The sequence below is a fragment of the Plasmodium gonderi genome, assembly GCF_002157705.1.
Source record: "Plasmodium gonderi DNA, contig: Pgo-contig_0, whole genome shotgun sequence".
Taxonomy (NCBI): Eukaryota; Apicomplexa; class Aconoidasida; order Haemosporida; family Plasmodiidae; genus Plasmodium; species Plasmodium gonderi.
This window is the reverse complement of record NW_021628929.1, coordinates 1-12849: the sequence shown is the minus strand read 5'-3', so window position 1 is coordinate 12849 and position 12849 is coordinate 1. Positions and strand designations below refer to the sequence as shown.

The window sequence follows — 12849 nt, the reverse complement described above, 5'->3', positions numbered from 1 at the left end:
TATCAAATATCTTATTTATATGTGTATAAATAGATCTTTAATTAAAAGTGCAAAGAATTTATTTTAGTACATTATTATCATATGCATCATAATTAATGAAAAATAATACAACATAAGATTAAATATTAATTTTATAAAAATTACACAACAGTATGAATGTGTAAAAAGAAGAAACATGATGCATTGTGCTTTTAAAATACTATATAATTTGGTATATGTAAGTATTTTTATGAATCATCTGTAATATGTCCTTAATGAATGAACTACAATTAAGGTACTTTTGAATTATTATTATTATATTGTTATGACATGTCTGTAAAACATTTCATTCATATGTTAACACGATTTATAATTTGTTTATACATCAATACGTGCATAATGTTTTTTAGGAATTTTTACATGATTCAGAGCATTTTGATTGTACGCTTTTGTATACATGTTTTGCTGATTCCAGTAGATGTGAACATATTTCGAGTTAAAATAACATTAATCTGTAAGTTCAAAATTATAATAGGAATATATTGAAATATTTCAACATTTTTAATATTTGTTGAAAATATTAGTATGTGCTAAATTTGTTAATAATATGATTATTTTAGTTGTTTGTTATTTGAATAAAGAATTATAAAAAGTAAACAACATATTTTACTTTTTCTAATGCACGAAATAACACATTATTGTTTTTAAATTAAAAAATATTAGATAAGTTTGTTTAGTACACTACATACAATAGTGTCTGAATGAAATATTAAAATAACACAAAAGCTTAATGTATGTTAAAATAGCTATCAAAGGAAAAATATGTATTCAAGGAAATTATTTATGCATGTAGAATGAGTTGTATCAGTAAGAAGACAATTAACTAGAATGTGTAGATAATAAATTAAACATGTGTTTTATTACATAATAGGTTTCGCATTTATTAGCATACATCAACACATATAATAATAGCTTCTACAAAATACGAGGTTTTTGTATAAATATATTTAATGAAATTTATTGAATGTTATGTATACAGGTTAGCATATTATAATGCATAGTTATTTTTAATTGTATATATATATTTAATAACGTTTTCTGTGATAACATTAAGAACTACCTATATTCTTGTACAGAAAATAATTCTTCAAAGTAATATGGTTAAATATATGTTATACAAAACATTCTAGAGTCAGAGTGGAAATTATTTAAAAAAACATTTTATATGCGTAGATATAATTTGATAAGCTATGTTTAGCCGTACTCTTTCATAAGTTAATTCCTTTTAATAGTTTCTGTATATATGTAATCATATATGTACATAAGATTGGAGTGAATTATGGAGGATAATGTACACTTGTATTCACTGTATAAAAATTTATAAATTAAAAAAATTTTGTAAAAATAATAATAGAAGACAATGTAAAATAATTAATACACTCCTAAATGTTGATATCTAATAAATTTTTTCATTAATATATTTTTATTCTGTTATATTACATAATTTACTAAAAATATAGAGAGTTATATTAAAAAGCAAAAAGAATATTTTTTTGTTATATGTATATATTTGATGAATTTTATATTAAATATAGAACAAGCAATATTTTACTTTATTTATATAGGTATCTTTATGTATGAGTTAAAATTAGCTACTATTACAATACTCAATATTATTTTTATTTGTTATATATATTTTCTCTTTAACGGTTGGAATAAATTTTTTTAGGGACAATGTGTTTTCTTTAATATGATCTTTATATTAAGACCATAAATATTTGCTCTTTAAAAAATATTATATATATATATATATATATATATATATATATATATATATATTTTGTGCTAAGGAAAACTGCGTATTCAGGGTCGCAAATAAATATAATAATGTATTATAATATTCAGTTACACAAGCATCACCAAGGATAAAATATATTTTATAAAATTAATCTGTAAAAGGAAGCATTTGCATGTAGAAGGTAAAAAACGACAATTGAATAACCCCAATTGATTGATAATAATAATCCAAATTTTTATATGATGAAAAATATTAACTCGCATAAAAACATTACGAATACATTAAAAATATATATGAGTGTATTAAATATATATTAATATAATTCTTATACAAGAAAACAGAAATATTGAATAATCATAACAATACATATTTATGATAAGAAAAAGAATAACATGGCGTTAAATAGTAATAAATATTAATAATATTATATTGATGTATATTATTTTTATCTTTTAATATTATATTACCATTAAAAATCACTTTATTTATTTTTTCTATGTTAGTATTAAATACATGGATATTTATTTTACAAGAAAAATTTTAGAATAACTATGATATTAATATAATATAATAAGTTATAAATGAATGAAACCAGAATTAATATAAATTCCTATTATAATTAGTTATATCTTTTGTTGATATTCCCCTTAAAAATGAATATTTTATTTAAACACATTTTTCTAACGCTTTTTAAACACATTAAAATAAATTATTAGTGCTAACATCAAAATAGTGTTAAAATGCATTTGTTATTTTTTTACTTATAATTAATTATTTAGAAAAATGCTAATTATTTTTGAAAGAAGATATATTTCGCTATTCCTGTGAAATTGATAAAAATATATAAAGGTTATTCCCCAATATTTGTTAACACATTAATGTTCTATATTAAATATATGATAATATATAAAAAAAAAAATATACATAAAATTAAAGACACATCACTATATGTGTATATGCATTTTTGAAAAGATTATTTATATAAAAAAAAGCATTTATATATATATTTATAATGGTTTGCAACTGTATATTTATATATTTATTCATTTTGTTTTTTCATATTTATATAATTCAAATGTAATTTTGAATGAAAATATATTTACTCTTTTTATTATTATTATTCATAGTTATAATATAAATTTTTATACATACGGAACACTTTAGTGTACATAATAACTAATTATTTTTGCTTTACAGAAGAATTTATTATAAAATAAGAAATTAAATAACTATTATTTATCGAATAATTTTCCAACGTTATTAGAAAATATAAGTAATCCTTATGGACAAACTTATAATTCATATTATACTTTAAATTAATATAAATATGTTTCCTTTGGGGGATTATGGATAGCTTGCATTATTGTTATCATAATACCCTTTAAATATTTAATCATATAATTTATAATGTATTATTAATATTTTAATTTGTATATAAGCCTTTTTTTTGTAGACATATTTTCATATAAATAATAAGCATAATATATATGAATTACCTATATATGAATCATAATATTATTTTTTTTTTTTTCAAAAGTTCATATTTGTAAAATAATAGCTTTTTCATTCCATTATATGTTATGATTTTGCTACATTTACGTCATTCATTTCTTGCAAATTATTTATTGAACTATATTAACCCATAGTTATAGTAATTCAGCACATGATATAAATGATGAATGTTTTAATATAATTAAGTTATTTGTTTTTATGAAATTAATATATTTTTTTAATTTATTTTTCTTTATATTATTAATTGATTTCAGTTTTTATGGTAACATATATAAATAGAGATAAATGTACTGAAAGGAAAAAGGAAATTATATATACTGTGTTACGATAATGTAAAATTCTATATTTATTCCATTTCATGGATGAATGCTAGATTCAGATGATATTTTTTACATTTAACACCATTAGAGATTTACTTTACCTTAGAAAAAACATGAGAATAGCTTCTCATTAATAATTTTATGGTATCAAGCATTGTTTATAAATTTTTTCTTTTCAATTTTATATTTGACAAAAATAAGGTGTTAATATAATAAGATACTTCTTTTTATTTTATAATTATATATTTTTCCCCTTTACATTGAATTTTTGTAAATATTATTATTGAATAGATGAAAAAAATACAAAATGAAAAAAAAAATATGCAATATTATTAATTATGTAATAATATATAATATTATAATTATCATACAATTTTTTTTGACATAAACAATTACATATAATATTATTATTTTATTTTTTTTTTTTATGAAATATGTATTATTTGCAATTTATTTTTGCATATTTTATAATAATGTCATTGACATGTTGACACACCGTACAACATGCATTTAAAATGGCACTGCAGAAAAAAAAAAAATAAAATAACACATCACAATAATTATCTACATCAGCTGATTTCATTGTTACATAGTGTTCATATAAGAATATAGTTTTATGAAAATCAGAAATAAATTATAATATATGAATAATATAATGAAAATATTATACACGCCTTAACACAGCTATATTTAACAATCAATAATATCTATTAACATCTTTTAATTAATTCGTTCTTATGCAAATTAGAAACTACAGAAAAATTCATATATATTCTTATATTTGATATATGAATATTCATATCTTTATTAAGTATTCTGGAGATAATTGCTTAGAGTTAATCATTTAGTGCGGGAAGCATAATAACGATATGTTTATATTTAAAATATACGTTAATTATTCTAAAACATATTCCATCTTTTCCATAGTATAATTAATATATATTACATTAGTTCTATGTAACAATAAACATATTTGAATATTTAAACCATATATGGATGTACATGCATCATGGTTTTATCACTGGGCTTAATATTTTTTTTATTATTTTATTTTTTTAGAAATTTTACTTTTGATAATGTGCTTTAATTTCTTCACTATAAAAACATTATTTTATTTTGAACCTTTTATATATGATCATTGGTTGCGTCTGATTCTAATAATCTCGTTATTTTACATTTTATATGCCATAACTTTCTTTCTATTTCTATATTCTTATCTATATTACATCTTATTTCATGTTTCAAATGTTTTTTAATTATTAAAATTTTCTTTGAAAATTATGCTAGTATTATTTGGCTATATATTTCCATATGCTATGTCATATCTCATATTATATAAATACATATTATCGTTACCAACCGTGTTATATAATAATTCTTTATAGTTATCTCTATCATGCATATTTTTTATGCTTTCTACTTTTTTTTTTGAACGAAGTAAGTGACGAATTGGAGTGAACTGACAAAAAAAGATAGTAACAATTATATATATGTATTTTTATTTATTAAAAATACATAACACAATATTTCCCGAACAATTTACAGAATTTACAAACTGTGTTATTTTAACCTTGTAAAATAAGAAAAAAAGGGAAGATATTCCAGCAACGGTTGCAAGAAATGTGGGTAAAATTTTTTTTATGGATACTTTTAAAGTAAAAGGATCAAAATTTTCTATTGCTTGTATTTCTTCATCGGATAAATCTTGGAATGGTTCACTTTGGTCATCTGATCCTAAGTGTGATGATTCACTAGTTATTTGTGAGGGCATAATGCTTCCATTTGTTTCACATTTGACGAATTCTATATCTGCGTCAGATGTTAATAATGGTAATATACTTTTAATAGGATCCTCCTTACACAGGTACATTGTGTACAATGTCCTAAAAGTATTTAGTATAGAACAAGTTTTTTTATTTTCTTTCATTGCATCCTTTCCGTTAATGCAATAGTCTTTATTCATTCTTTTATATATTTTTACCATGTTCTTAACAAATTCTTTGCAGTAGCAATTTAATGTATTATCAGTAGATTCTAATATTTCCTTCATTTTATTTATATTAGATTCAAACATATATAAAAATATCATTTTATTCGGTTCTCTATAATCTGTGTCATATGAATAATATGGACATATAGTTTTATTTAGTTGTCTTTTCGCAAACGATTCAATACCTTCGTATATTTTTTGGACAAGCCAATTTTCAAATTTTTCTTTTTTCATGGTAATATATATCCAGTTGTTTACATCGTGACAATAATCAGATATATTTTTGCATTTATATGATGTGTTGCAAAATATTTTATAATTTTTTACAAGTTTTTTACAAAACTCAATATATTTTTCATCATGCTTATGTAATACAGTTGTAATTGTTTTGCACAATTTCTCATAATATTGGTTGTAACGTTTCGTTTCCACCTGTTCATCAAATTTTGAAAATAAATCAAATGTTTTATGCAAAAAGGGATGCTGAAAATTAAGAAAGAATGTAAAATTATTATATTAATAAACCAATATTTTAATTTCTTATATAAAATATAATATATTTTATTAATTATAATAAATTTTTATAAAAAATAAGGAACATTAAAAAACGTACAGTATTCCGGAGTTTATTTATATTCGTTATATCGTCGTACATATTTATTTAATTAAGAGTGGATGTGTTCTATATATATTTATAACTAAATTATCGTATAGGATACAAGGAGGGGTGTATATATTATTTATTATTATAATTAAAACATAATCATTCATATACTATATAATAAAGTAATCGTTAATTTAGTTATATGATAGGGTAGAAACAAAAATATGTAAAATAGACATAATAGTTCAAATAATATGTTGTAACAATTCATTATAATGAATAATTGAATAAATATATTTTTATAAACCTATATAATATCTATATAAACACTGTATAATGTTAGAAAAAAATTATTTATTTGTGCATAATAATGAATATAATTTATTAATAAATTATATTTTAAATGAAATATATAATATTTGAGTATGTTTTTCATAGATACTTGTGTTTGTACGTATAATTATGAAGAGTTTTATGTATATGACTCATTTTCTTTCAAGAATAACTTTTTATCAATAATACTTCCTTATCTAGTAAATATTAGCTATTGTTTTTTAATACGTATAATTTTTGTAGGTATCAAATTAATGACTATTACAGCTCAATAACGCAATCTTAATAATATATATTAGATTCTTTAACAAAAATATATGTTTTACATTATATTAATAATGCTTATTGTCTTTGTAGTTTATGGTAATAAATGTATTAATACACAGTTCTTATATTTCACATTGTTAATAAAAAGTAATATATTTTTCCTCTTTTTTCTACACAAACTCTCATATATCTTCTAATATATAAAATAGAATTAATGTAGAATATTGATCTAAATGTCATTTTAATTATTATTCTACTCACAAAATAAAAATTATGTGTATAATAGAATATTTTTAATACATCATAATTTACATGGATACAGTATTAATTTTCATAGTGATACAAAAAGTAAAATATAAATAAAACATGGAAATTTATATAATGAAGTAACTCTTGTGTACTTATTTTATATATACAGCAGAATATATTTTTTGACTTACAATAATAAACATTAGATATTTTTTGTTTTCTTTACATGTTAAAGTAAGTTAATGGTAAGATGTGGAACAATAAATTACCTGTTTTTCTCTTTTTTCAGTAATTTTTTGTCTAAAAAATAAAGAAAAGAAATCTGTTATTATACATGTTATGATTTTGCATATATTTGTATTGTTCAAAATAATACATCAAATAAAATAACATATATTTTATTAAAAACGATTGTTTCATCGTATTCTTAAACATTAGGTACAACATAGGAAGAACAAAAAAAGATTAAAGTAATATTTGACTATAACTAGATTCTTGTTGTAGTATATTTAAATTTATTACATAAAAAATCATTCATATTCGTTAAAATGTATTTTTAAATTTTATGAAAAAATTATTTATGCTGGACAGATAATATTTATTAACGCTGCTTGTTACTTAATCAATTTATATATTCCAGTGATAAAATATTATTTTATACAGCATATATATTATTATGTTTGACTTATATAAAAATTTTGATTAATTTTTTTACATAATGATATATTTTCTCAGCGAAACTTGTGTAAATATTAATATTTGGATTATATACAATGTGTATGCAATTTTTGTATTTCTAATGCTTCATTATTTATTTTCCCCCATAATATAACAATTTAATATAGTAGTATCAATATAGTACTTAAGCTACAAAATATATTATATGATTTATAAGTCAATTTTAATTTATGTATATTCTATAATAAACTAGATTTTATGATTTATTATATATATATATTTACTCTATTTTTAAATGTTAAATCAATTAAAATTACATACACTCAGTATTTGAAATTATTGGCTATAATATGTAATAAAAAAAAATAATATATATATTACATTGGATTTATAAAAAATTGTATAATCATTTGATTAGTGTTATTGCTATTAACATATGTGTCTTAACATATATTATACTTTAAAATTCATTTAACGCATTAATTAAAGTTAGAATTTAAAATAAAGTACGTTATAAATTTATATCACAAAAAAAAAATATTACAATATAAATCGTAATAATTTACATGAAACACATTTAATTATTTTGAAGACAATATTTTTGAAATAAATTATCATTTATTTTTTATTTTTAAAATAATTTTTAAAGAGTTTAATCAAAATCATAAAATTTTTTTTTTATGTTTATGTAAATTTTTATTAGTAAAAAATTGCAAATTATTTATAAAATTAAATATTTTAAGAAGATGTGTTATTATTTTGTTTTCTAATAGGTTTATAGTTGTATAATGGATTCATAGATTATTTACAAAATATAGCCTTCAAACATAATTATAACTTATTAGGAAACGATATTATTTTTTCTATAAATATCGCATTCTATTGTGAATTTGTTAAAATTACAATAATTTCAAAATATTAAATTAATATACTTAGCAAAGAATAAATTGTGAATAATAAGTGGATGTGTATAATATATAAGTATATATTATTATCACTCATTATATATAATTTTAGACTACAAAATACAACAGATTTACACAAAACATATATAAAAAAAATATAGTCTAATATTTGTACTAAATAAATTACGCTAAAAAAATACCGAAAAAATAAATAAAGGTACGCATATATTCACAATAATACTAGAATGAAGAAAAAATTATATATAAAAAAGCGCTAATAAATGTTTCATAGAAAGGAAGAGAAATTTAGTTTTAATTTTCCATGCTAGATAATATTACATTTATTTTTGTTTTATACAGTTTTAAATTTTTCCCTGATAGTTCATTTTCATTAATACATTTCCATACGTGATGCACTTTCACATAGGTATAAAAGTTAAGAATAAATTCATTCTTTTGAATCCTTATTTAGAGATATTCTTCTAGACATTAGGAATAATGTAATAGAATCCATTAGTATATAATAATTGTTAATTTCTTTTGGGCTCATAAATTGTAAAGGTATCAATAAAGTAAAATAATAAGCCTATTATAGTTATGAAAGGAATTGATTTTATTATATCAAAATAAATTGTAGCATAAAAAATTTATACAGTAATAAAAAGTATTGATATTATATAAATGTAACAGATGTTTTGTTACTAATATATGAAATAATGAAATGTGTCCTATATGTCTAATATAAGCATTTAACAAGGTATAACAAAGAAAAATTTCGTACTATTTTTGATAGCTATTTTTGTGTTTTTTAATTCACATCATATATATTAATGTAAAATATATATGTCATTTATTGTGCTAGCCTGATTTGATAAATTATAATTTCATATTTGTTTAAGATAATTTTATTATTTTTAACTTTTATTAATTTTCGAATATACTAAATTTTTGCATATACACTTCCCACACAGCGGAGCTATATTAACTTTTTAAAATTTCCAATAATATGTTCTTTAAATAACTCCTTTTACTTATATATACCATTTGTGTTCATGAGTACATAACCCTATACTATATTTAATTAGCAGAACCTTATTTATTTTTGATTTATATTGCATTTATGTGTTGGAATGTTTGCTTGTATACATTTATAGCTGTATATTAATAAATATCAGTTAAATTATTATATAGGAATATTTGTTTTTTACACTTTTTCCTTTTTGTTTATTTATCAATGACACATAAATGTGACAAATGTACTTATATACTGTACGTTATAAGTTACGTATATAATAAAAATATATTTTTATTATATTTTCAGTAACATAAATTATATAATATCCAATAAGACATACATTTTGTACATATATTTTACTTGACACAGTATGTTTTGATAAGAGAATTTTTGTTAATCATATTTGAAGTATATGTTATACTAAAAATATGCATTTTATTATATAATCAATATGACGGGTATTATTAAATCTATAACATTTATGTTTTTCTGCACTAAGCTATGTGTTGATATGTAACTATCTCCTATACACTACAGGAGAACCATGATCAGGATATTTACTTTTCTTTTATTGACACTCTTGTAATTAATAATACTATAGAAATTTTTATACAATCCATACATTTACATTTATATATGAACATACTTATTTTGGTTCTCATAAAAATACATGAACATTTAAAATAGGTATAATTTTGTATAATATTATATTCTACAACTGTTCCTTATCAATTTCAGAATTAATTAGTCCTAATTAAAAAATTCCTTGTGTAATAGTATATAACATGTAATTTAAATCCTGAAAATGTATATGTTTATTAATACCTATGTAATTTGAATTATAATCTATGAGTAAATCCAATATACTTTTATAATTTTGCACCAAACTGTTAATTTTGCGTAAATTTGTATTTTTTATAAAAACATAAAATTATTTCAAAATGAATCATTTTTATTGCGTTATTACCATGTTTCTCTGAAGAAATCTTAACTACATATTTAGTACAATTGTCTGAAAACAAAATGTAAGAATATATACATTTAATTAATTATGAGTTACGCAAGTAAAAAGAAATAAACATATTTTAACAAACTTTGATATATATATTATACTTAGAAAATAAAAGGAAACCATTTATTTGAAGTTTTAATCATAATTTAAGAATAGTAACACGAAAAAGTAAAAATAATATATTAGATTTTTCCTTATAAAATATATTAGTTGAAAATTTAGTGTTTATCTTTATATTTTTTACCTAAAGTTATGGTTCAAGCATTTTGCTTAAAGAAATTTTTGCTTTTGTTTTATATATTTCGTCATAATGTTTTTATATGGGAAGAAATTTTTTGCACACCTCGTGCCATTAATATATAAGCTAATCATAGTTCTATTTGTTATTAAAATGAAAATAAAAACACATTTAATTATTTTATATATATATAATATATGGAGACAACAATTAGTGTTAGCTATATATAATAAAATATAATTTTGTTGTTTAAAAAATTATTTTATTTTCCTTTTTTGTATATACAATATTTTAATTTCTATTAATATAAAGCATATATGTATGAACAGCGGTTTAACAATTGAAATTTTGTCCACTTATGTAATGTTATATTTCTAGTTGACTATATTATAAAATTATGTTATGTATATATATATATTAATGATTACATTATTTTGATTGAACTAGTAATATTTAATATTCTTGTAATATAATTCATTATATATGATTTTATTATAAAATTTAGAAATGTATGAAATCTTAGTAAAAGTTATGAATAGAATACTTATATTGATAAATAATTCAACTCCATATTTTTTTTTGTTTGCGCTTTTAATATATTTTTTATAAGTATATTTACAATCTTTTAATATGACTTATTAATATTTTATTTCTTTTGTTATTTTATTTTAGCTAAAAAAATAAACACTCCTGTCTCTGTGTTCGACATTATGTCAGCCATTGCACTTATTTTAATATCTGTCCATGGGTCTATCAATGTCTTTGTCGTTGAGTTTGTCCTTATGATGGTCCCTGTCAACAATTCGGTCTTTGAACTTGGTATTGTCACATAGCCTGTGTCCGAATTTAATACTTCTAAATGTGTATGCATTTCGATTAGAGTTTTTTCTACTGCATTAGAATATAATATATTGTATTCACATTCAGCATTTTCAATTACTTTTTTAAAACTTGAGTTATAGCTAAAATCACATGATTTTAATATTTTTATATATTCATCGTGTTTTTGACAATTCCTTTTACATGAAGAATTATTCTCCTTTAATATATTAATAGTACCATATAGTTCATCCAAATAATAAAATATATCATATAAATATTCTTTAATAATGTTTATCTTTTGAACAGCACCGTCACATATGTTCGGAACATTCATTAAAGCTACCCGTGGCCTCCCTGTCCTCAAAAGATCGTATCAATTTGCTTTTCTATTACAATTGCCTTTGTATCTTTTAACTAAATCTTTTAGTTTGTAATATAAATATTTACCGCTTCTTTCGATATGAATGCTTGAATGTGTTTTGTTTATTTCATTATTTATGTAATTTAAATAAAAACCAAGTTGAATACAAAAATTTGTATGAAACCAATAGCTATTTCGCCTGTTAGCCATAATCTTGACAAAAAAATCATTGCATACTTTAGACTATTCATTATATAAATATCAAGTGTGTGAATTTCATATATAAGAATTAAATGCATTTCTAAAATTCGGAAATATAGAAGTAAATTCGAACTAAAAATTAATTTAAAAAAAAATATATATATATAAATTAAATTTTTAGGATACATTAACTTGGTTGCATTTTAATGATATATATATATATATTTGAATTATATAAAATGAAACTCAATTCTAGCAATATTAAATATACCTTATTTTTATCACTTATTTCATTAGTCATATTGATTTATATGTTAATGAAAAAAAAATAGATATTATTTTTTTTTTTTCATAATCATTTTATATATATTAAAGACAACATAATAACTAAAATTGAAGCAATATATGTTAAATGTTATAATTTTTATAAATTAATGAAATTTATTCGAATATATATTTTTAGTTTACTATTTATATAAGCTAAAAGATGGTGGTATTATATGTACTGACAAATTGATATATAGTTTCTTGTAAATATATAGTATGGAGCACAATTTTATAATTC

At 20.0% G+C, this 12849-nt stretch overlaps 2 protein-coding genes across 2 annotated transcripts; both read right to left on the bottom strand.

Annotated features, from left to right (window-relative positions):
* Positions 1-4906: 4906 nt before the first annotated feature.
* PGO_050010 (variable surface protein) lies at positions 4907-6254 on the bottom strand (the record flags this gene model as incomplete). The annotated part of the gene is made up of 3 exons (XM_028686380.1): positions 4907-5068; positions 5180-6031; positions 6213-6254. The coding sequence occupies 3 exons, from the start codon at positions 6252-6254 to the stop codon at positions 4907-4909; spliced, it is 1056 nt and encodes a 351-aa protein (XP_028542181.1).
* A 5304-nt stretch (positions 6255-11558) lies between these two features.
* Positions 11559-12056, bottom strand: PGO_050000 (hypothetical protein; the record flags this gene model as incomplete). The annotated part of the gene is made up of 1 exon (XM_028686379.1): positions 11559-12056. One exon carries the CDS (start codon positions 12054-12056, stop codon positions 11559-11561), a length of 498 nt encoding a protein of 165 aa, XP_028542180.1.
* Between the last annotated feature and the right edge of the window lie 793 nt (positions 12057-12849).